Source organism: Petaurus breviceps, unplaced genomic scaffold (genome assembly GCF_028583685.1).
Source record: "Petaurus breviceps papuanus isolate PSGF00001 unplaced genomic scaffold, PetGlider_PUasm1.0 90847, whole genome shotgun sequence".
In the NCBI taxonomy this organism is placed as follows: Eukaryota; Metazoa; Chordata; class Mammalia; order Diprotodontia; family Petauridae; genus Petaurus; species Petaurus breviceps.
Window position 1 is genome coordinate 11479667 of NW_027187360.1, and position 26024 is coordinate 11505690.

The 26024-nt window shown below is 37.6% G+C and overlaps 1 protein-coding gene across 3 annotated transcripts in view; it reads left to right on the forward strand.

Annotated features, from left to right (window-relative positions):
- CASS4 (Cas scaffold protein family member 4) overlaps positions 1–26024 on the forward strand; it is a 57281-nt gene that overhangs the window by 24671 nt on the left and 6586 nt on the right. For 2 of the 3 annotated variants that reach the window (XM_069072445.1, XM_069072446.1), the window contains exons 2-5: positions 6465–6902; positions 18194–18298; positions 19750–19821; positions 24626–26023. In XM_069072445.1, coding sequence (XP_068928546.1) covers positions 6465–6902; positions 18194–18298; positions 19750–19821; positions 24626–26023 — 2013 coding nt within the window. The remainder of the gene's footprint in view (positions 1–6464; positions 6903–18193; positions 18299–19749; positions 19822–24625; position 26024) is intronic. The other variant, XM_069072448.1, reaches the window with a different exon arrangement.

Consider the following 26024-nt stretch of genomic DNA (forward strand, 5'->3'; position numbering starts at 1 on the left):
TCCTGCACAACCATCTGATTTAGCTCTATACATTTCTGAAGAACAGTCAGTTTCAGGTCTGTTGAAATCTGAGGCCAGGCATCACATGGGCCATTGATTCCTGCCTAAATAGTTCCACTGTAGACCTAATTAAAAAAAAATTTTCTGGAGACTGTAGCAGGACCCAATTGGTTTTTTTGAACAAATATTTAAAATAGTTTATCCAGTGGTTAACAAAGTTCACCCTTCCATTGTTGAATCTACCAGTTAGAGCAATGCTGATTAGTCAGCTGATGGTAGGCTCTGGTCAATCAAGTAGGGCATTAAGGAATGGTCAATACATGGACTATATTCCCCTATTGAACAAGTTGAATATTTGAATGTTACAAGCACCACTACCACCACAATACAATTTATGTGATAAACTTTGAGACCTAACAATTTTACTGGTCCAATATAAGGATTTTGTTGTTCCTCACTATGACAAATACTAGCTGTCTCTCCTCAATGTTATGAGAATTACTAGTAATACTATTGCTAAATATTAATTAATTATTATTAAATTAATTAATTTAACAAATACTGATAATAGCAAACATTTATATATAGTGCTTACTGCGCTGTGCAGTTATCTCACTGAATCCTCACAAAAACCCTGTGATCAAGGTGCTATTATCCCCATTTTATAGATGAGGAAATTAAGGCAAACAGAGGTTAAGTGTTTTGCCCAGGATCACACAGCTAGGAAGTGTCTGATGTCGGATTTGAACTCAGGTCTTCCTAACTCCAATCCTGGCGCTCTATCCACCATGATGCCACACACAGAAGTCATGGCCCCTACTGTCAAAGAGCATGCAGTTTTACTAGGGAAACAAAATAACACACCCACACCCACAAACACACACAAACTAGAAGTGGGGCAAGGATTGATAAGAACTTTGGGAAACACTTCAGGATCTTTGAAATCTGGGGTTGCTACCGGTTATTTGTGGTAAAATATAGGGTAACTGTTGACTCTGCCCTTTTTTTTGTTGTAAAAAGATCCAAAGCCACAATTGGGGCAAGGTGACTGGAGCTTTGCCCTAAGGCAGCAGCATTTAGAGGCCACTAACAGCATTTGCACTTTTTGCAAAAAGAACTGAACTTAGTACCTAATTGGTAAAAATATTAAATTAAAATAGGAAGCTGCTAGGTGGCATGCTTCCTTCCTCTTCTCCCACCTCATATTCTGCCCCAGCTCACTCCTTCCTTCCTCTGTCCCTCACCCCCCACTTCCTGTCCTACTTTTACTTAAAAGGCAGCCCACATCATCCAAAGGGGCCCACAGTTCTTCTCCCCTCATTCCCTTCCTCACATCTCAATTGAATTTGTCTTTAAAAGTTTATTCAGGACAAGTTCATGCTATTTACCCAAGGCTCCAAAATTGCTAGTTATGGCTCTGAAAGAATGTTCCTTTTACATATGTTGGTCAAGTAGAATTGATGCCAGCCTCTTAGGCTGTCCAGTGGAGAATCTTTCCAAGGTTTCTGGGTGAGGGGTAGGAGCCAAGTGAAGTCTGAATTTCCAAACGTAACCCAGTCTTTCATACTATGGTATACTGCCAACTTAGCATCTAAGTGAAAATGCCATATAAGCAGGAGGAAATCTGAAATTAGGCTGCTCATATACCTCCACTTTCCCCTTCTTTTTAATAACACAAAATTGTGAAAGAATTTTGAAAAAACCAATTTGGGGAAAGTAATAGAATACTGGTCTGGCTATCATTATATACTAGCAAGTACCTTGCAAGTAGGAGAATGATGGAATCCCCACATAAAAACATAAAACTCTCTACCAACTGGCCCTTCTGAACATCTCCAGTACAAGGGCAACTGCTGTCCCAAATATTTAGTTCCAGTACTATTTCTTTTTTGATAGTTAATCTATATACTCCTCACCTATATAGATTACACATGATTCTTCTTTGCATAACCCTGCAGTGTTTAGCACTGTGGTGGGTAACAATTACAACTCAATTCCTATATCACTTTCCTCAAAGCAATCTTATTTTTATTATATATTATATAATATATTAATTATATGATTATAGTATAATTAATTATATAATATATTAATAAAATATAATATATTATCTTATTTCTTATTATATAATCTTATTTCAAAGCTAATATTATCCCCATTTCACAAGTGAGGCTACTGAGGATCAGAGAAGTGACTTGTTTAAGACCACATAGCTATTGGTGCTTGAACCCAACTCTCCTAACTCAGTGCTCCTTTTTCTTTACTGTGCTATTCCTCAAAGTGTATATGTAATAAATAAGTCATTAATAAATATTATAAAATATTTTAATGAATATGTAGTTTAGCATTAAATATATTTTCCAGCATTTAGCGAATATGCAGCTTAGCAATATATTTTCCAATATTTTAATAAATATGCAAGTTAATAATAAATAGATTTTCAAATATGTTAATGAATATGCTACATATTATTAAATCTATTTTGAAATATTTTTAATGAATATGTCATCTTTTAGTAATTTGATTGGTTTGGTCACCTGTACCAAAATTCCACCCTAGAATGGGATCTTATTTATAATAAGATTTTTATAGAGCACTGAAATATTTTAAAGTCATATATGTCTTAGAATCAAGACTGAGCTAACCCATTCAAAGCTAAGAAATATGTTAATGAAATATACTGATCCTCAAGAGAGGAGAGGAGACTGCTGTTGGCTTTCTGTAACAGCTGTGGGATGGGAGTGGGGTGGAAGTACACAAAGAGCTCGTTGTTCTGTGGCCATTACGGAGGAGATGGTCTTGCCATCGCAACAGGCCACTTCTATCATCTGCCACTGTTCGCTTCTCCTGATACACTTCAGACCAGCTGTTGCTTTGCAGCAATTGTTCTGGATAAAGGCACAAGGAGTCACATTTCCAGGGCATGTGTTATCGTTACCCTTTTTGCAGATTCCTTATGGGCTGTATAACCTTTTCCTCAGCCGACTCTGAAATGCTTTCATGGAATATTTGGTAGTTGGTTTGGGTCTGTGATATTCTCTGCTTCTCCCAGGATGTGTTATACAGTATAGATGTTAAAAATGTGTTCATTAATTTTTAGTTTTCTACCACATTCCCTGAATTGGCACCCTATTGAACTGAATTGAGTTGAGCACCCTGTTAAAGCACAGCTAGCTCTCAGTTATTCAGGAGATGGTGACCCTCATTGTGGATAGTACAGGCCCTTAATGCCCTGCTTTGAGGAAATCACTGCTCAGAGAATAAAAAAGGATTGGGAGATCAGAAATTTACATCATTACATTTGCTATTGGTCACCACTCTCATTTAAAAAGGAGGGAGATGGAGAAAAGGGACCAAAACAGATGTCTGAACTGAAAGTCTGGGATTACCTGGAGATTTCAAAATCAAGTCATGTAGAATATATTTTACTTCAGTTACCCCTGCTTTTTCCTGACTCCAACTATCAAAAACACTCAAAACATGTGCATTTATCGGAACATTGCTGCATCACTCATATTTGAACATGAAGGAATAAGGACTGATGGTGCAAAATGGCAACTTTGGGGAAATTGACTTTTGATTTCTTTGGGCTCCCCTCTGTGCTTCTTTGGACTCTCCTTCGCCTATCTCACGTGCTCAGTAAAAACTTCTGGTGGGCTCCCTGCTTTGGTGGACTACTTAGACCTATTTTCTGAGCAGTCACCCTCTTTGAAGCAAAAGGTAGCACAATGGAGGGAGTAAGAGTGAAGTCAAGAAGAACTAAGTTCAAATCTAGGCTCAGAAACTTACTAACTGTGATTCTGGGCAAAGTCACTTAGCCTCTGGTTAATTCAGTTTCCTCAACTGTAAAAACAAAACAGGGATCATAATATTACCTACCTCAAAGCTATGCTTAGCACAGTGCTGTGTGCACATCTTTCTTCTTCAATCGTTTTCAGTCACGTCTGATTTCTTCCTGACTCCATTTGGGGTTTTCTTGGCAAAGATACTGGGATGGTTTGCCATTTCTTTCTGCAGCTCATTTTACTGATGAGGAACTGAGGCAAACAGGATTAAATGACTTCCCCAGGGTCCCATAGCTAGGAAGTATCCAAGGGCAGATTTAAACTCACACACACACACACACACACACACACACACACACACACACACACACACACACACACACCCCTCCCCGCCTCTCTCTCCAAAATAAGCTATTCTGTGACCTTAGGGAAGAAAATTCTGTTCTCTGTGTTCCAAGCCACTCTATTAAGTAGAGCTGTGATAAAATGTAAATAAACAATAATGGCTCAATGACTTATCCTTGCTTACTCACATATAAACATTTATATTGTGGCTCTTAATCTCTTAACCCAAAGGGGTGACTGTGAGCCTAATCACAGATTGTTCTCTCTTTGGCCTGTCCATAGGCCTGACCCTGTACTAATAAATTAATAGATAGATAAAAATAGTTTCACACAAATTTGAGGGAGTGGACTTCCCCCTAAATTATGGTCTGATGGAAAGAACACTGGCTCTAGAGTGAGATGACCCGGGTTCAAATCCTACCTTTAACACTTACTATGTCTATGACCTTTGGGCAAATCACTAAACCTCCTTGGGACTCTGTGTCCTCATCTGCAAAATTAAAGGGTGGTACTAAACGGACTGTGGGGATCCTTTCAGCACCAGATCTATGATTCTTTGATTACTGTGAGTCTATTCATAGATTGCTTTCTATTTTTCCTAGCCCTGTGCTCATGAATGAATGACTAGATGAAGATAGTCCCCTTTAACCCCACAATTTGCAGCCTTTATGTTTAATATATCACAGTACAATGGAAAGGGGATTGACTCTGAAGTCAGAAAGCCAGAATTCAAATCCCAACTCTGTCACTTAACCACTTGTGTGACCTTTGGGGACTCAGTCTCTTAGAAGGTTCAGTTTCCTGTGAGGGCAAGACTATGTTAGCACTTAGGTGGTACAATGGATAGAGCACTAGGCCTGAAGTCAGGAAGATCTGAGTTCAAATCTGGTCTCAAATGCTATCTGCTGGATTTGGGGCAAGTCACTTAACTTGTTTGCCTCAGTTTCCTCAATCGCTAAATAAGGATAATAATAGCATCTACCTCCTAGGGTTTTTGCCAGGATCAAAAAAGAAAATCATTGTAAAGTACTTTATGTCTGGCACATAGTAGGTACCATATAAGTGTTTGCTATTATTATTATATCTATAATCTTTAGACCCTATAATGCTGCATATGAAGCATGTGGCTGATCCTTAGGCTTGAGAAAGTCTGGATACTTCTGACAACTTGATCACATATTCTCTAAATCCCTATGCAGATCGAGACTTAGATTGTACAGCAAACCACAGGATCTCAGACTTTTTGTTTTTGGTGGGCATAGGAAGTAGAGGCTGGGTGGAAACACCCCCTCACCAGCAAAGAGGATGCGGTACTATTCATTCTCCCCTTTATCAAGTTTCATTCCCAGAAGTGAGTTCAGTAGCAATTAAACTCATTAAACTACTACAGCAAGGCCCTGTCCTGGGCTCTGGTGATATAAGGACAAAAGGGAAAAATAGAAATGAAAAACAGTCTTCCTTCATGGAGCTTACATTCTAGTGAGGAAGGGGAGGATTTTTAGGAGCTGTCAGGGGAGAAAATAACATTTGAGTAGTCAAAAAATACAATATAATTCGAAGAAGGGGAGAGTACTATTAGGGGGATCTAAAATGTCTTTTTGCAGGAGATGGCTTTTGAGCTCAGTTTTAAAAGAAGCTAAGATTTCTGCAAAGTAGAGCTGAAAAGAGAAGGTAGTCGAGGCACTAGGCATGGTCTAAAACTCTCAATGCAGATGGTTTATATGATTATATTTACTATGAAGTTTCAAGGATCTGTCATTATATGGGTGTGCCTTCCACCAATTCAGGTTGCTGGGGCAAAAAAAAAGCCTCATCTCCTGGTGGTCAATCTTCTTGGTGATGAGCTTCTCTGCACCTAGTGAGGTTGGACCCCACACATACAAACATTGTCACCTGGTTTGTACTCAAAGACTTCATAGCTTCTCAAGGCTTGCTAGGGTTTGTACTTCCAAGGTTACCTCCATACTTTAGATGAGACAGTAAAAAGGACTTTGGTATAATTATGATTATGCTGATCTGCAATAAATAACCATAAAAACCACATTGTCTGTTGGAAATAAAGGTAGAGGAAATAAGAGTGAGATTTATCCTTTGTAACCTTTTGAAATAATGAGTTTTTAATGAACATTGGACAAGGTAGTATGGTGCACAATGGCAATAGTATGAGTCTGGCAGCCAGGTTCTTGCTGACAACCTGTGTTTACCCCAGTTACAAAATAGGGGCTACTTCCTGCCTCACAGAATTATTGCCAAAATAAGAGGAGAGCATATTTGTGAAAATCCTTTAAAAAGTTAAACCAGATCATATTATTAATTTAATCTTTTCTTTTTCAGCAGTGTATCTTGGCAAAAGCATTATATGATAACCATGCTGAATGTGCTGATGAATTGGCTTTCCGGAGGGGAGATATCCTGACCATTCTAGAAAAGAATGTCCCAGAAAGTGAGGGGTGGTGGAAGTGTTCACTTCATGGTCGACAAGGGCTGGCCCCTGCAAATCGTCTCCATCTCCTCACTGATTCTCAAGAGGGTACACTTCCTCTCTCCTCCCAGAATAGCTTGGAAGAATTACCCAGCAGTCCAGAAAAGACTCGCCATGTGCCCTCTCAGCTCAACAGACCTGCTCCACCAGGTGTATATGAACAGATGGTTGGTTGGGTGAAGTTACCCCAGCCTATAGTTTCTTCTGCTACTGATCAAGTGTATGAACAACCTGCACCACTGACCACAGCAAAAATTTTCACTGAAAAGACTTTAACCTTTGCTAAACAGGTATGTATCTTGGCACATATCAAGAAATAGACAGTATAGAACTTGAGAAATTACATATAAGAAAATCTGTTGACTGCTGTATAACTTTGAATGTGAGTAATTGGTGTTACTCAGTGAATGCTTAGGAAATAATAATGAACAGAAATATATTTTGCTGGTAGAATTAGCACTATGTGCTTATCTCATTAATTTTCTTGCCTAGGCTAATGAGTTCAGTTGGTTGTTGTCCATAAACACCACTTACAACCCTTTCCCATTTTGCTCATATTGTTTCCTTTCCTATTAGAATTATCCTTCAACTATCTCCCCACTTACCTATATCCTCCTCCCCTTCCAGATCAAGTCTGTTAGATCTGGGGCTCTTAAAGATGCCTTGTTGTGAATGGGGCAGAGTTGTAAATGTATCCTACTTGTCTCAGAATAGTTTTATCATCACAGATTTCACTGGTACCAAAATTCTAGACACCTGGAAGGTATCAAGTGTAGCCACACAAGCTGTTCAAGGACGAGTGGGGAAATACATACATAACACTGTCCCATTGGGCACTTTTCCATGGGTAAAAACACTGGGAAAGAACTAGAGACATACCCGTGTCAAGGATATTTTCTAAGGATAACAAATAATATAGTCATATCCTTTCTAAACCTCTATAGGCTTAGCTGTCTGAACTTCTCTTTACAAACAACAAAGTCTTGCTTCCATTATTCTTCCTCTGTAAGCCTCAAATCTATATGTTGCCCCCAACATACCAACAATGGTGAGACCAGCTTCGCTGTTTTCAGTTACAATGCCGAGAGAGCTAGTTGCTATTTCCTCTGCTTCTCCCTCTAGCCATGGTGCTGATAAGCTTTCATGAAGCTTTTCTTGCTTCTGTACATGATCATTCCCTTCTTTGATTTCTTGGAACACTAACTGTCTCTGACATGTCTACGGCATTGAATTCATACCACCTTCTATCCTCGTTTGTCATTTTTGTCTTATGTCTCCTCAGACAGATTGTAAGCTTCTCAAGGGCAAGTGTCAAGTATCTTGCCTTTCTTTTTATAACCACAGAATTACAGAGTGGTTAAGAAATTTTTTTTTTAAAGCAATAGGGGTTAAGTAACTTGCTCAAGGTTACACGGCCAGTTATTTCTGGGTGTGGTGCTGAGTATCTGAGCCCGGATTTGATCCAGGTCATCCCGACACTGGAGCCAGTGCTCTTACTCGCTGAGCCACCTGATTAAGAAATTTTTGCTGCTGGTGATACAATAGTGTTTTCAATATCTTTTTAGCACCATACCTGGTACATAGTTGGTACTTAATAAATGTTTGTTGATTGATTTTTGGATGTTTGTTTGAATTAAATTCCACAAATATGTCTCAAGCATCTATTATATGCAAAGTTCTGTGCTAAATAAAGTTTCTGTCACCTGAACACAAACTATTTCCTTAAGTCTGTCTAGCCTTCTTGTGGATAAGTATCTTCTGAACAATTGAGAAAGTGTGGATGATTCAGTGTACTCTATTACCACTACTAGAGAAAACAAAGTAAAATAGAACAAAATACTCAATACGCAGTGTGGATTGACAATCAGAAAATTTATCTTCTAAGAGGAAAAGGCTGCATATATATATAATGCATATTTATATTATTAATTAGTATATAATATGTATTATATATGCATATATGTTATAGCTAATAGAATCTTATAATACATTTCCATTTTTTAATGCATTTATGTTCCATGAAGTGCTACATTTATTTTTAAACTGGATATGAGTTAGACCTTAGTCACTAGTATTCTCTTCATACATTAATGGAAAAGGGACAGGAAAGTAAGATATGAGTTCCTTGGGGTAAGGACTGATTTTCATTTGCCTTGCCAAGATGGTATCTTATAAGGTATCAGGAGACTTGAGTTTTTAGTCCCAGCTCTGCCATGGACTTACTTTGTGACTGAGGAAGTCATTTATATTTATGGGACTCAATTTCTTCCATTAGAAAATGGAAGGGGGCGGCCAGGTAGCACAGTGAGTAAGAGCACCGGCTCCAGTGTTGAGAAGACCTGGAGATCGAATCCCGGGCTCAGACACTTAGCACCCACCCAGAAACACCTGGCCGTGTAACCTTGAGCAAGTTACTTAACCCCAATTGCTTAGGGGCGGCCAGGTGGCTCAGTGAGCAAGAGCACCGGCTCCAGTGTCGGGATGACCTGTATCAAAATCCGGGCTCAGATACTCAGCACCACACCCAGAAATAACTGGCTGTGTAACCTTGAGCAAGTTACTTAACCTCTATTGCTTTAAAAAAAAAAAAAAGAAAATGGAAGGATTTTGGGGTGGCTAGGTGGCACAGTGAATAGAGCACCAGCTCTGGAGTCAGGAGGACCTGAGTTCAAATGTGGCCTCAGACACTTAACACTTACTAGCCATGTGACCTTGGGCAAGTCACTTAACCCCAATTGCCCTTCCCTCCCCCCTCCAAAAACTAAAAATGAAAAAAAGGGAAAAAAAGAAAATGGAAGGATTGAACTAGGATATCTCTATGGTCCCTTCTGGCTCTCTTAACCTATGATTAAAATTTTTTGTTTAAAAAAAATGTTCTCCTATGAATTTATCACAGTGAATTGAATGGTCTTATAGTGACTGATTGGTTTTGGATTTTATTGTTGTTTTTAAGCTTCTGACTTGTTATGATACCAGAGAGACATTCATGGCATTTGTTAAATGTAGAGATGCTAGACAAGACTGCATTTCTATTGATTCAAACAGAAGATATGCAAAAGAAAGAGGAAGACCATAAAGTATTTTCCTTCCAAAGAACAAAACTTTACCAAATGCTGAGAATGCAAGATAGTCCCAGGTGCCCTTATTCAGGGTTATCATTTCCTCCTTTATCATCACAGAGTCACATTTCTATGCCACATTTGTTTTGCATTCAGCAAATGGCAAATGATACTACCTTTGCAAAAAAAAAATTAAAAATGCTACCTTTGAGAATATGCTAGCTTACAAATTCTGTGTAGAAAGAATAGAAGGATCTTCAATTTGTGATCTTTTTGTGCTACTGGAAGCCTGACAGTCTATTAAGTTATCATCCAGTACTCTTTTTCACAGTCAGCATCAGAAAGTTGATGTTATTAAAGGGTTCCGAATAGTTTACATTTCATAAATCCCTGAGCTGCATCTTACCCAACAGTTGTTACAAGAAACAATTGCACTGTGCTCCAGCACGGCTGGGTATTTGCTACAAGCGTTGTAAAGTCATCCATTGGCTTAGTGCAGGAAGCAGCTCAGGGTACACTAGATCATCTCTTTGAAACAACTGCCATGGAGCCTAGACTCTCACATGCTCAGCTGTTCCCTGGACAGCTGACTGAAGTTACCAAAAGTTACCTTTACACAGCCTATTGAAAGAAACCAAGTCACTATGAATTTAATTTTAGCCCTTGTCATATTTTTAATTTCTTTATTCAACTAACAGAATATGTAGCATGGTACATTGGGAAGACCAGAGGACCTGGGTTCAAATCTTGCCTCTGTGTGACTTTGGGTTTCAGTTTCTTCTTCTTTCAAAAGAGAGGATTTTCTTTCTTCTTCAAAATGAGAGGATTGGACTAAATGTCTCTGAAGTTGCTGCTAGTTCATTATTTAGAAGTCATAAGACATCAATCTTTTAAAAATCATTCTCTTTGGAAATAGTACTTAGACTGTAACATGTAATTTATAGCATAATATTCTTAAGGTTTTCCAAGCACTTCTGTTACAAAAAATGCAATGTTGTTATCCCCACTTCACAGGTGAGAAAACAACCTTAGAAAAGTTATATGACTTGCCCATGAACACACAGTTAGTAAGTTTTAAATTCGGAACTTAAATTCAGCCCTCCTGGTTCTTGACCTGATGCTACAGAGGATATATTTTTCTTGTTTTCTAAATGCTTGTTAACCACTGGCATGCAATAGCTTTTTAGAAATGTGCTTTCATTAGTGATAACAGATCACCTGAAACCAAAAGGAAACCAAAAACTAGAATTCTCTTGCAGATGAAGTGGAACTCGTGAGCCTGACACAAAGACTTTCAGTTCTACTTAGAGACCTTGGAAACATTCAAGCCTTTCAGTTTTTTGTTAAGTTGTATCTGTTTCCTTTTTCTTTGCCATATTTGTGATATCATAGCATCATAGTTAAAGAGCTGTGAGGGACCTTTGAGATCACCTAGTCCAACCCCCACATTTTACAAGATGAGGCAACTGAGACACGAGGTGTGAGGTCACATAGGTAGTGAAAAAGAAGAGATCCGAGCCCTGGTCCTCTGATCCTAAATCAATACTTTTTCCACTGAACCAACCACTGAACCAACTTTTTCCACTCTTTAATGATTTCTCCTGCTCCTCGGTGGAAAGAAACCTAAGGATTTCTGAACAAGTAGATAACCATTCTTTTTTTTTTTTTTTTTTTTGCTTTTTGGAGGGCAATTAGGGTTGTGACTTGGCCAAGGTCACACGGCTAGTTTTTGTGTTAAGTGTCTGAGGCCGGATTTGAACTCAAGTACTTCTGACTCCAGGGCCAGTGCTCTATTCACTGCACCACCTAGCTACCCCTAACCATTCTATTTTTTAATAATGACAAGCAAGAAAATGCAAAAATTTCTCTGAGCATTTACTAGGGGGAACAAAGAGGTGCAGGATTATAATTAGAGTTATATGGTACCTTAAAATCATCTAAGTCTAGCCCCTACTCTCATTAGTGGAGGAGATGGATAGTAGGATGCAAGTTCCAGCTACGTTCCTCTGAGTTTGTTAAGGGGGTGGTGAAGATTATCATTCCCAGTTCTATCAGATGACTTCTTTTTTTAAGCAATAGGGGTTAAGTAACTTGCTCAAGGTTACACAGCCAGTTATTTCTGGGTGTGGTGCTAAGTATATCAGCCCAGATTTGATCCCCAGGTCATCCTGACACTGGAGCTGGTGCTCTTACTCGCTGTGCCACCTGGCTGCCCCTCAGGTGATTTTTACAAAGGAATATTTGTTTTTTTAAAAATATAGCAAGAAGAAATATACAAACATTTTCTCCAATATCTCTGGGGCATCATCCCCCATGTACTATCTTGGCCTCTGGTGCCAGACCAAGGGAAGTAGGAATGGATTTATAACTTAACTCAATTCTTACTTAGCATTGCTCGCCCAAGTTCACATTCAAAGGAGCTTTGCTGCTACATGAGTCCTTTCACTGCACTGAGGTCTAAAAGGTCATTTCTAAAGGAAGGTCATTCCTGAAGATCTCTCATTGTTCCTTGGGGCATCAAGGCCATGCTGGCTACAGAACCCAGCCTGGTTTCCAACTTCAGGATTCCATTTTCTCTCTCTATTTTGGCCTTTGAAATTCTTTTTTTTTTTTTTAAAGCAATCGGGGTTAAGTAACTTGCTCAAGGTTACACGGCCAGTTATTTCTGGGTGTGGTGCAGAGTATCTGAGCCCGGATTTGATACAGGTCATCCCGACACTGGAGCCAGTGCTCTTACTTGCTGAGCCACCTGGCCGCCCCATTGGCCTTTGAAATTCTAAAGATCAGATACTCTACTCCTTACATCTAGAATGAAAAGCAACCAACCAAGGAAGCCATCTTGGGGGCCATCTGGCATTAAAGTGGGAAGACTTCATAGCTCTTTATATTATAGCATGGTTTCTTCATCTGATTCTAACATATCACCAATGGGCAGATGAAAACAAGAAGAAAGATGAATAAAGGGAAATCACTGAAGCCCAAAAGCCCTCTTGAATTCCCACAGTTCTGACTATAGTAGCCAATGGAGAATATTTTCTCCCAATCAATGTTAGATTAACTGAAGCCAGTTGTAGAATGTCTATGAATGAATATCTTTTACCCACCATCACTATTCTCCTAGAAAGAGTTCCTTAACGTATCCACAATGTGGAGGGGTCATCTTAGCAAGCTGAAGGGGTCTACACATGGTCAAACCTCCATTGCACATATGTACATATATACTCTTATAAAAGAATAGTAATAGAATTATAAAAATCTCTACTACTAACTTCCCCCCCTCTAGTTACATTTCTGTTGGTAGACCTGTACAGAGTACAGTATAAGGAGCTTCCTTAAGGCAGCAAGGTGGCACAGAGGATAGAGTGCTAGCCTTAGAGTCAGGAAACTCTGAATTCAGATTCTGCCTCCAACACTTACTAGCTATGCAACCTTGGGTAAATAACATAACCTCTGTCTGCCTCAATTTCCTCATCTGTAAAATAGAGATAATAATCACATCTACCTTCTAAGGTTTTTGTGAATATAAAATGAGACAATATTTGTAAAGTACTTCACAAACCTCGAATTGCTAGCTAGGTAATATTCTGATGACAATTCAGTTTCATTGTTCGTATCTTGAAATCATTAGACACCTTTAATTTAAGAGTTGCTGAAAGTTGAAAGAGCCTGAAGACTTGAATTGAAATGGCATATACATTGGTAGTAGTATGCCCATATTTAACCTCCCTGGACCTTAGTTTTCTCATCTGTAAAGTGGGGATAATAGTATCCGTGATAACTACTTTGTAGAACTGTCATGAGGATCAAATATGCCAAGTTCTTAGCAAACTTTAAAACGCAGTACAATTGCCAGCTATTTAAAAAAAATCATTATTGTAGGGGCAGCTAGGTGATGCAGTGAATATAGTACCAGCCCTGGAGTCAGGAGGACCTGAGTTCCAAATCCGACTTAAGACACCTAACACAAAAACTAGCTGTGTGACTTTGGGCAATTCACTTACCCCAATTGCCCTACCTTCCCCCCTCCAAAAAGCAAAAAAAAAAAATCATTACTGGGGCAATGTGGTACAATAGGAAGAGGGTTGGATGTTCAATCAAAGAACCCAGGTTTGAATCTCAGCTTTCTCAATTGTTACCTGGGTGACCTGAGGTGAGTCATTTAACATTCCTGGGCTTCAGTTTCTTCATCCATAAAATGTTGATGTAGATTGGGGGATGATCAATTTATGATGAATGTCATGAAATATTACTGAAGTATTATTAAAACATTAGGACTATGAGAAATTCTGAGAAAAATTAGAACACATAGATAAACTGATACAGAGTGAAGTAAGCAGAACCAGGAAAATATGCACAATGACTACAATAATGTAAATAAAAATAACACTAAAATGAAGCCAAATGTTAAATAATTCTAAAAACTATTCATTGCCCTAGAAAAGTGATGTGGAAATACATTACCCTCCTTCGGTAGAGAAGTGGTTCAGTGTGTTGCATACATGCATTGTATTTGTTTTCTCTAACTCTTTTTCTTTGTTACAAAGGAAGAGTGAGGAAAAGGATATTTCAAAATTACTGTGATGTTAAAAAAAGTTTTAAAGCTTAATATTTTAAGAAATAAAGTGAGCAGGTTTTGTTAGTCTCTGAGATCCCTTTTAGCTGTAAATCTTTGATCCTAAAGTATTTGAGAAGTCACAGAATTTTAAAGTTGGCAGAAGGCTTCTTAACACTCAATCATCCAAGAGGAATCCCTAATGTTTCCAATGTGAAAATCGAGGCCTAGACATATGAAATGACTTGCTAAATTCAGAGAGCAAGTTAGTTGCAGAACCAGGCCTAGAATATAGGGCAAGAAATCTTTTGGGTTACTTTGAAAACAATGACAACACTCTAGTTTTCTTATAATTATAAACTGAGCAGGCTTCCTTATTTTAAATCATGTAAAGAACCTTATGGGCTTCAGGTTTAACTTCAGGCTAAAAATCTACAATGAGGAAAGGGGCTTTTTTTTCTTCCATATTTCACAGTATATATCATGAATCAACTTTACTGAGCAAGTCAGCCCATACCAAGTAGTTCCTGATTTGGAGTTTCTATCTAGCACTCTATAGCCCTCTCTTTTCCCTTTCCTTTTGACCATGTACTTCTTCTTCTCTAATTACATTCCTTCTTTAAGCATGTTTTCTGAGAAATGGGCATTTTCATAATATGTTCACTGTATCCAAAATTTCCTTAATAGAAATCCTCTCAGGAAAATTCCTTTGCTCTCTGGAGGTTTGAGCCCTCCATACTAGTTATTCAGCACATGCTTAACAAAATCACCTAAACTGGAAGAACTCAAAACACATCAGAGTAATGTCCTCACTGAGATTACTTTGGATGAAAATAGATTGTCAGTTGGTGAAAAAGTAAGGAGACTAGTATTCTTGCTTTTAGTTCATCTGATTGAGATCCCAAAGTCCTCCTAAATAACAGAATAGTCCAATGATATTGTCAAAAATCAGACCTTTTCCACAATCCTCATGAAGTCTCCTCTAACAATTCCTCCTCACCCCACTGATGAGTTTCCATGTTCCCAGATCTCACATAATCCTTTTCTTCAGCATTGCTATATACATATCATGTATTACTTTGTTTCATGGTTATGTGTATTGTTATCTCTCCTTACAGTAACACTAGCCTGTATGGCCTCATGAGAGCTGATTGCTAAATTTTCAGTGTGAGCAGTTATACCTTGGAAATTGGCAAATGCTACAAATCAGGGCTTGGTGGTTTTTTTTTTTCAAAACAATTGGGATTAAGTAACTTGCCGAAGGTTACATGGCCAGTTTTTTTTGTGTGGGTGTTAAGTATCTGAGGCTGGAACTGATCCCGGGTCCTCCCTACTCTGGGGCCGGCGCTCCAGGGCTTGGTTTTGCTGTTGTTATTGTTGATTATCTAGACTCACAATGATGAAGAAAATGTCAACGATGAAGACTAAAAGTAGAAGTATGTTGTGGGTACATTTTCCCCTCAGAGAGCTGGTTGTGAAACATCTGCCTGCTTATCTCAGAACATATTTCATCTAAATTTTATAGATTCTCTAATGGTAAGAACAGTGTTCTGCATACAGTAGGTGCTTCATAACTGTTTGTTAAATTCATTTAAGTTGAATCCTCTTACCCTTTTCTCCTCTGCCATACATGCAGAATAATCTCATCCTAATTTGACTTTTGTTTAAATCTGGATTTTCATATATCCTAGAATGTTAAAGTTGAATCAATCTTAGCCATTGACCATCTGATTAATCAATTGATCATATAGACATGATTTTTACAGAGGAGGGAGAAAAAAATCCCAGAGAGAGGAAGTGACTTAACCAAAGTCACATGATAAGGTACTGAAACAACAGGGACTAAAAACCAGATTTCCTGACTCTTGGACTAGGTTCTTTTCACCAAACCACACATCTCCAATATTGGTTTCTGTAAAACAATATACAAGTGAGAAAGACTTAAGTCTGTTTTCAAAATTAAGAATTATGAATTTATCAAAATTACATTGTTGAGTAGATATCATCTCAGCGTACCAAAAAGTTTAACACTAATAATACACATTTATGTAAGTCGTTCTAAGTTTTAGAAGGACTCACAACAATTTTACAATCTGGTCAAGTTATTTCTTTTACCAAGTAAACTTTAAACTCCTTTGATTGACACTCTGGGTCCTCTAGATTGGGACTGCCCTACCTTTATAGCTTTATCTCCTATTACTTCTTTCTGTACAGTCTATACCTCAGAAATACTGACCTGCCCCTGCCTTAATGAAAATACTCATTGTACTCTGTTGTATTATTGCTTTTGCTCATGCTATTCCCTAGCACTACAATATTCTCCCTCTTTGCATTTCCTATCTATCCTCCAAAGCCCATCTTCCATGAAGCCCTCCTCATTCCCTCATAATAAGTCTCTCCCTCAAACTTCCCATATTTTGTTTGACAACTCTGTAATCAACAGACATTTATTAAACTCCCATTATATGTCAAATGCTTTGTTAGGTGGTAGAGGTGAAAAGGCAAAAGAAAAAAAATCCTCAGATTTTTATTAGAATAATATTTATCTGTTTTACCTCGCTTCTAGATTTTAATTCCATGACAGCAGGAAGCTGTGCCTTAGCATCCAAATGCTTAGCACAGTGTAGTGCTAAGGATGGGGGTAGATTGAGTTAATCAATCAAATCACCCCCACCCCACTAAAAACAACCAACAAGATCTCCTAGCCTGATACTTCTATCAGATAAGACAGTCAATGAGAGATGTGAATTAGGTAGGCATCTACTCTGAAATTTCCTTTGAACCAATCAATTATAGGTTTTAGACTAATTTCGGAAAAGTCCTTGAGAGCCATTGAATGAACCGAACTCACTTTGTGCACAGCACAGGATTTGTAGTGGTATTAGATATAGATATTTGATCATACCCTGTGGATCATTTATAAAATAGTGATCCATTTTGGAAGCTAAAGGATTTAATCATTTCCCAACATAGAAGAGATCCTCACAAGGGACATCTTGTGACCATTAAAGAGTTGGGAGATCTTGTGTTTTCTGTTGCATCCTAGTCCTAGAAGCATCCCTAGAAACTGGTACACTATTTACTTTGGGAATCGAGGACAAGCTAGATTAGACACACAGCAGTTTCAAGACGCCCAGTAGAAAAGCTCCCTCATGCCTAATGGAAATGTTTTAAGAACTCCAGGAAAAACATTTCTAGGTGATGTGAATTACTTCTTTGTAACATGTATTCTTTTAGCATAAGCCTACTTTCTCCTGGACTCTGTAGGTTATGATGGAAGTGTGTCACATTCTTTTGAGGGGATGTTTCATACCAATTATTCCTATTATACCACCTTAGTAAATACCTTTTTCTAATGTCTAATTAAATTTGGCTAATTGATATCAACCGATCATCATGGAGGAAAGCACACTGTATTAGAAAACCACCAATCCAGACCTTTATAGGCTACTCTTTGAACCCAGATAGGAAGATATAGCAGTTATCCTCTGAGGTCCTCACCTACCAATGCAAGTGAAGGTTAGAGAACATGTGCTGCCTTTGTAAGAGAGGTTGATAAGGTTTTGCTAGCCACATGTTGAATGAATGAATGAATGAATAGGGAATATAATGCAAGTATTCATTATCCTGCTTATATAGATGAAGAATCAGAGGTCCAGAAATAATAAGTATCTTGTTGATAGTCCTAGAAATCATATGAATGAAAAATATCATAGAACTATTAAGCATTAAAGATTTAAACCTAAGACATGATTCCAATCAGTGTTCTTTCCATTACACTGCCATCTCTCTACTTTATTTGGTTATATACTAGAATAATTGTTGTCAATTACAAATTAATTTTGAATAGGTATTTCAATGTCCAAGATTTTTATAAATTTGTTTTCAGTTTTCAACATTCACTTACATAAGCTTTTGAGTTTTCAGATTTTTATTTCTTAATCATTTCCTTCTTCTTCTTCTTTCCCAGGACCTTTTTACACTTCCCAGACCAATTCCAACCCCATTATCAACTATTAATTCACAAGTTTATGATGTTCCATCCCTACAAAGCCAAGGTCACTTGATTCCTAAGGTGAGGCTGTCTTCTAATTAAGGAATGTGTTATGCCCAGAGGTGTCAGAAGTTATATTTCTAGAGTTGGGGTCCTTAATCTTATGTGATAGCTGCATCTTAACTTTATTTGTAGAAATTATCATTTGCATTTTTTTATTCACTTAATTAATTTTAAGCCTTATAAATTCAAATAATATGCCACTGGGGTTAGTTAAACTTTTAAGTATCTACAGTGAGATATACATGCCAGGTGATGTTTATCCTGTCAGTCTTAGACATGCTGTAGTTCTATGACTTTATTAGCATAGGTACCCTTTGTATCTACATAATTACTTTGTTTCACCAACAAAGATTACAACCTTCCTATGACTAGGTCCACTGTCTTCAAGAGTTGCTGTGACCAAAAAATTAATCATCTTTAACCAGCTGGGTGATGGGTTTTTATGAATTGAACAAAACTATTCTTGAGACAACTGACGTCATGGATGGGATTGTACTGAAAGGGTTTCTATCTTGGCAATACTTACCAGGTCTCATACTCCCTTGCATGTTCTTCAGAAACTGAGGGTCACTTCCATGACATGAAGGTACATCATAATAGGACTTTATGCAATAAAAAATAGTATGTAAATCCAAATGATAACTGTGAACAAATGTTACATATTGCTACTATCCTAGTGCCTTTGAAATACATGTTGAATTAAATTTTTTTAGGAACCAATTTTTTTCTTATGTTACCCCCGCATAAGTTACTCAGTCCTCAACTAGGAAAAAAAGTTTACATTTTTATACTTGTAAATTTATGTATCTAAGTCAAAAAAACTTTTTTTTTGTTTTTTGGAGGGCAATTGGGGTTAAGCGACTTGCCCAAGGTCACATGGCTAGCAAGAGTTAAGTGTCTAAAGTTGGACTTAAACTCAGGTCCTCCTGACTCCAGGGCCAGTGCTCTATTCACTGCACCACCTAGCCACCCCCAAGTCAATTTTTTTGTAAATTGTTTTAATGTTCTAATGACAGTAGAAAACTAAAATTTGCAAGTCACGCTAACCTTTGACAATTGTGATGCCCAACATATATCATCATGTAAAGAAAAATAAAAGTGCTGTAAGTCAACAAAAAAAAATTTTGAATGATATTTTTATTAGAAACTTTATTTGAAACCAAAATCCATTTAGTCTTCTGGTTTATAATGGTTAAATACAAATCACAAAAATTAAATCAAGCAGTTGAGGTAAACTCTTCTAGGTTTTACCTCTAGGAAAAGTTTTATCCATAGGAAAGGTAAATTGGAAAAGTGTGCTTTAGATTAAATGTTTTCTATATCAATATATGACACTGGTACCATACGTACTCTATAATTGAGAGGCCTTCCTTTAATTCTTCACGAATTTGTGCTTGGGTCAAAGAGAGGCTTGAGGAGGATCAGATTAGTGATCATCTTGCTCTTTTCCTGTGTTGAATTTATCTCAGGAACAGGAACGACAAGTGTATGACATTCCAGGAAGCTCTGAAAAGGCAGGAATCCATGTTCCAATAAGTCATGTGAGTATGATGTAGATAACTGTGTAAATATTTATAAATAATATTATGAAATTATTAAAAGCACTTTAAAGCACCAGAAATTAAATTAGATTAGCTCCAAAAGAAAGAGGCAATTATTGCACAATGGAATGAGAACTGTATTTGAAGTCAAAAGATTTAGGTTCAACTCATGGAATTATAAAATCTCAGAATCAGAATTTCTGATACAGAAATGGTTACGATAAAAACAAAAGGCATGAAGAAACCTTAAAAATATATATATAGAAATGACTGATGTGGTTGTGCATCCCTATAATCCTTGAAGCTTGGGAGGCTGAGGTTGAAGGTTTACTTAAGCTCAAGAGTTCTGAACAACATTAGGGATAGAGCCCATCTGAATGTCTACATTTGGTACCACCTCAGTATGATGAACCAGGACCACCACTCTAACTAAGGAGGGATGAACTGTCCCAGGCTGGAGAAGGAACAAGTCAAAGCTTCTTTACAAATTAGAAGTGAGACTCGGCCTATAAGTAGCTATACTGCACTTCCAGCCTGGCCAAGATAAGAGAATAGATAAATAGATATGGAGGTAGATAAGATGGATAGATAGGTAGGTAGATAGATAAATAGATAGAAAGATGATAGATAGATAGATAGATAGATAGATAGATAGATAGATAGATAGATAGATAGATAAAGTAAGGAATCTTATAGGGGAAGCAATCATTCAATGTTAGCATTTGTGACAGGGGAGAGAAAAGCTGGGCATACTTTAGATTTTTAGGAAATAGATCTATAAAGCGTAAGAGGAAGGAAAGGTGGCCTTTGGCCTAAAATACTATAAGAGCTTGAAAGGAGGAGAAGCACTCATAAATGAAATTTTGAAGGCACAAAAATAAACAATTCCAGTGAAAAAGAAAAGGAAGTTGTGTAAAAATGCCAATATTGATGCTCAATGACTTATCAACCTAACTTAAATTTTTTAAAAGCATATGCAGAAAATTGAAGAAAGGACAGGGAATAGAGAGGGGGGATAGTAAAGTTAGACTAGAACTGCAGAGTTCTAGTCATGCTGAAACTCATAATAGGCTGAGTTTAGCAAAGAAATATAAGCACAACGAAAAGGGCAGGATTTTTGTTTATTTCTCTTTTAAGGGGGAAAAAAGATTAAAGAAGGAAAAGGGGCCATTGTTCTACAGTACATCTTATGCTCACTTTTGCATTGAAGTGACTCAATATATGTTGATTTAATATGGGAAGAGGTTGATTATATTTTGATAGACAGAGAATGACCCATCAAATATGTAGAATGAGACTGCTGATATATAAGAGCAGCAATAAAAATGAGTGGAAAGCTAGAATAAAAAAATTAAAATGAGAAAGGATATAGTATCTAATTAAAACAACTGTGACTTGACCTATTTAAACAAGCTATTAATGCCAACAAGTGGGAAATTGGTGAAAGAAAGGGCATTGACACCTATTATAACAATTTCATATAGAAGTTTATCTACAGTTGTCATAATGAAGAAAACAAAAGAGCTTAAAATCCATCTAAATTAGCAAACACCTGAAAGAGACAAACAAAACCAAGTTTAGAATGTAAAATTCTTGTAAAATCTACAGGAGAGAAAAGGTAGAAAATTATGAGCAACATTGCCTCATAAAACAGAAATGAGCAGTGGAGAGGGGGAAAAAAATTTGAGGGGGGAAGGCAAGGTAATTGGGGTTAAGTGACTTACCCAAGGACACACAGCTAGTAGGTGTCAAGTGTCTGAGGTCATATCTGAACTCGGATCCTCCTGACTTCAGGGCCTCTGCTCTATTCAGTATGCCAACTAGTTGCCCCCCCAAAATATTTTAAAGAAACTTTGGAAAGACAGTCAACAAAACTCTTCTTCACATCAAGGACACTGGAAATACTACGCCTGTACTCGAATCTCATGGTCTCAAATGCCACTGAAGAAAACAAAGAGGGAGGAAAAGCAGTTGTGCCAGTTATACAAAGAAGATCCATTCTGGAGGTGAAGCATTTTGAAAGTTTTGAGGAATTAATTCCCAAGAGATCTGAAGGGAGAGGAAGACTCCAAAGACAAGGGGGAAAATCTTAGACTTTTTACTCCCAAAAAAGATTAGAGAGAGAACATCAATAACTGCTTATTCATAAGTCTACTTTCTAATCTTTATAAATTTTTTGAGAATAATTACTTGTACATCAAAGGCATCTTTGACTAGGTATTAAAAAAGAACAGTTGGGCTTTTGCAAATGATATTCCACTAAGGACTACATCTTTACCATCACAGAATCAGTAGAAAATTCCCCATGACAAACTAATAGAAGAACATGAGCAAGAGTCACACAGGATGGTATGCGTGACTGGTTCTTGGTCTTCATGATTGAAAATGAATCACACAGCCATGTGAATGAGACCTGTCAGTGAGCCAATGAGCATTTCTTAATGTGCCTACTATGTACTCTAGGCACTATGCTAAGTGCTAGAGATAGAACAAAAGTCAAAATAGTCTCTGCTGTCAAGGAGTTCATAGTGGATAGATAGAGAGACAGACAGACAGATAGATGATACATGTAAATTATGGGAATCTTGAGGGGGAAGCAATCACTCAGTGTTAGAATATATGAAAAAAATGGGTTAAACAACATGAAAACAACAATTAACAAACAAGATACATACAGAATAAGTTAGAGACAGTCAACAGACATTATACTAGAATTCAGAGGGAATGGAAAGACTTCTTCCAAGAAGTGGAATTTTAGCTGGGACTAGAAGCTAGAGAGCCAGGAGGCTGAGATGAGGAGGGAGAGCATTCCAGGCATGAGGGGCAGTGAGTAAAAATATCCAGAGTCTGAAGATGGAGTCTTGTGGGAGGAAAAGAAAGGAAACCAGTGTCACTGGATCATAGAGTACATATGGCAAATAAGGTATAAGAAGACTAGAAATGTAGGAGGGGTCAGATTGTGAAGGGCTTTGAATGCCAAGCATAGGATTTTATATGTGATCCTGGAATGACAGGGAACCACCAGAATTTATTGGTTAAGAGGATGACACAGATTTATGATTTAGGAAGATTAATTTGACAGTTGAGTGGAAGATAGACTGGAGTGGGGAGAGATTTGGGGCATAAAAACCATCTATGTATTAACAGACTTTGGAATTATTAATATTCATTGACTTTATCATTTCCTTAAATCTGGAACACTGGCCCAGGAGTCAGGAGAACCTGAGTTCAAATTTGGCCTCAGACACTTACTAGTTGTGTGAACTTAGGCAAGTCATTTAACCCTGATTGCTTCGCCATCTAAATATATATATCTCCTACTACTTTATAAGGTTGTTAAGACTGTGAGGTTCAAAGGCGATGTGGAGTTACTATACAATTAGGTAGTCAGTGAGTCAATAAACATTACTATATAAAGGCAACGTGTTAAGCACTGAGAATCTAAAAAAAGGCAAAAAATAGTCCCTCAAGGAGCTCACATTCTGGTGGAGAAGAAAGTATACAACGAATAACACACACACACACACACACACAGTAAGTTGGAAATAATCACAGAGTGAAGGCAGTAGCATTAAAGAGATCAGGAAAAGATTTGACAGAAGTTGCGGCTTTAGCTGGGACTTGAAAGAAGCCAGAAGGAAGAATTGAATAGGGAGAGAATTCCAGGCCTGAGGATAGCCAGTAAAAATGTTCTAGTCAGAAAGAAACCAAAGCTATCCTATAGACATAGGAAAAAAATGTTTTAAATCATTATTGATTAGAGAAATGCAATTAAAACAGCTCTGAGGTTCTACCTCATACCTACCAGGTTGGCTAGTATGACAAAAAAGGAGGGGATGTGAGAAAACTGGGATGCTAATGCACTTAGTGGAGATGTGAACTGATCCAACCATTCTGGACAACAATTTGCAGCTATGCCCAAAGAGGTATAAAACTGTACATACCCTTTGATCCCATAATACTACTGCAGAGTTTATCCCAAAGACATTTTAAAAAGGGGAAAGAATCTACTCGTAAAAAAATATTTATAGTAGCTCTTTTTGTGGTAACTACTGTGGTACATGACTATAATGGACTATTATTGTGCTATAAGAAATGACAAGCAAGATGATTTCAGAAAAACCTGGAAAGACTTATATGAACTGATGCAAACTGAAGTGAACAGAACCAGGAGAACATTTACACAGTAGTAGAAATATTATTTAGTGAAGAATTATTAAAAAAAAACCTTAGCTATCTCAGCAATACAATGATCTAAGACAATCCCAAAGGACTAATAATGAAGCATACTATTTGCCTCCAGAGAAAGAATTGATATTGTTTGAATACAGACTGACGCATGCTATTTTTTGCTTGCTTTCTTTCATTCTTTTTCTTTTGAGTCCTTTTGTAAAAGATTGCTAATACGGAAATGTTTTACATGATTACACATTTATAACCTATATCTGATTGCTTATCATCTCAGGGAAAGGGAAAGACAGAATTTGGAACTCAAAATTTTTAATAAAAGAAATATTGAAAATTATTTTAACATGTAATTGGGGGGAAATAAAATATATATTAAGTCTGAAAAAAGTAAGCAGGTCAGGGGAACACTAGAGCAGGGCAAAACATCTGACAATTACCACAAATAATTCTTTTTCAATTAAACATTAAATTGGTCATAGCCAAAGCCAAAAAAACAGGAGAAAAGAAAATTCCTAGTCAGGAGATGGATTGTATCTTAAGACAAACAGTACAATCAGCTTTTGTTCATGGGAGGCATTCTTGTTATTAAGTTTTTATTGGGTTCTTTCTTGCATAGGTTTATGATGTCCCCCCTCCAGCTGCAAGAGTCATTTCTTTAGGAGATATGCCTTATGTGGTTTCTCCATCAACAAAATCTGTTACAAAAGGTTGCTATAATACTTTGCCCAATCCTCACAAGCCCGGATGGATTTATGACACTCCAGTGTCTCCAGATAAAACAAGTTTGAGAAAAGCATCCCCATCCAGTTCCCCAGAACAGAAGGTGCTCTATGATACTCCATCTCCCCGGTGTACATCAACCTTGCAAAATTCACCAAATGATAAATCAAAGGCACTCAAACCACGAATGGAGAACCAGTGCAAAAATGTACTCCCAGTTCAGAAAAAAATCAGTTCCCCAGAAATGCCTGTATATGCATTTCCACCCCCTCGAGATATACTACCCTTGAAACCTAGAATTGAATATGCTGTTCCCCCCAGTTTTCTGATTCCTCGGGTGGAGCAACAGAACACAAAGCCCAACATTTATGACATTCCAAAAGGGATGTCTCTTGTCCCTCGGGTTGGGAAAGATCCTGAAAAGAAAAACGATGCTTCAGGAAATTGTGTTTATCATGTTCCCTCCTGGCTACCAAGACATGCAGGATTAATATCCCCTGAGCCATCTGAACAAGATAGATTATCCATTTCCAGTGTAGACAGCAGAGCCAGTACATCTTCTTGCTCCTCAACTTCTACTGACCCCTCATCTATTTCCTCATCAGAAGAACCAGGCAAAGAGGTTATATTGGACCTGGAGTTGGCCAAAGAGATGGTGACAGACCTACAGCACAGAGTAGCTAGCTCCATAGCAAGTCTAATGATCTTTGTGAGCAGTAAGTGGAGATTAAGAGAATACCTGGAAGCAAACATCGATGAGATCCATAGAGCCGCTGATCACATCAAGGCATCGCTGGGAGAGTTTCTGGATTTTGCCCGACTGGTCAGTGTGAATGCTAGCAATCTCACTGACAATAACCTTCAAGTCAGAATCAAAAAGCAACTACAGGTTATTTCAGATTCCTACCAGATTCTCCTAGAAACAAGGGAAGCTCTGAATAACTGCAATTGGTCTCTGGACATTCTTATTACTGACAAACTTCAGAACAATCCTGATGATCTGGACAGATTTGTCATGGTGGCCCGGACAATTCCAGAAGACCTCAAGCGCTTTGTCTCCATCATCATTGCAAATGGGAAGCTCCTTTTTAAACAGAACTGTGAGAAAGAAGAGACTACTCAACTCCACATGAATACAGAACATAAATTGGCAACATTTACTCAGATTCCCAGAAGAAAAGATTTTGATTTGCACCAAGGAAATATTGCTCTTGGTAAACCAAGGGAAAGCGAATTTTCTTCTGAGCCATCAAATAAAAATATGAGGAATATCTGTGACCAAGATAAATTACAGG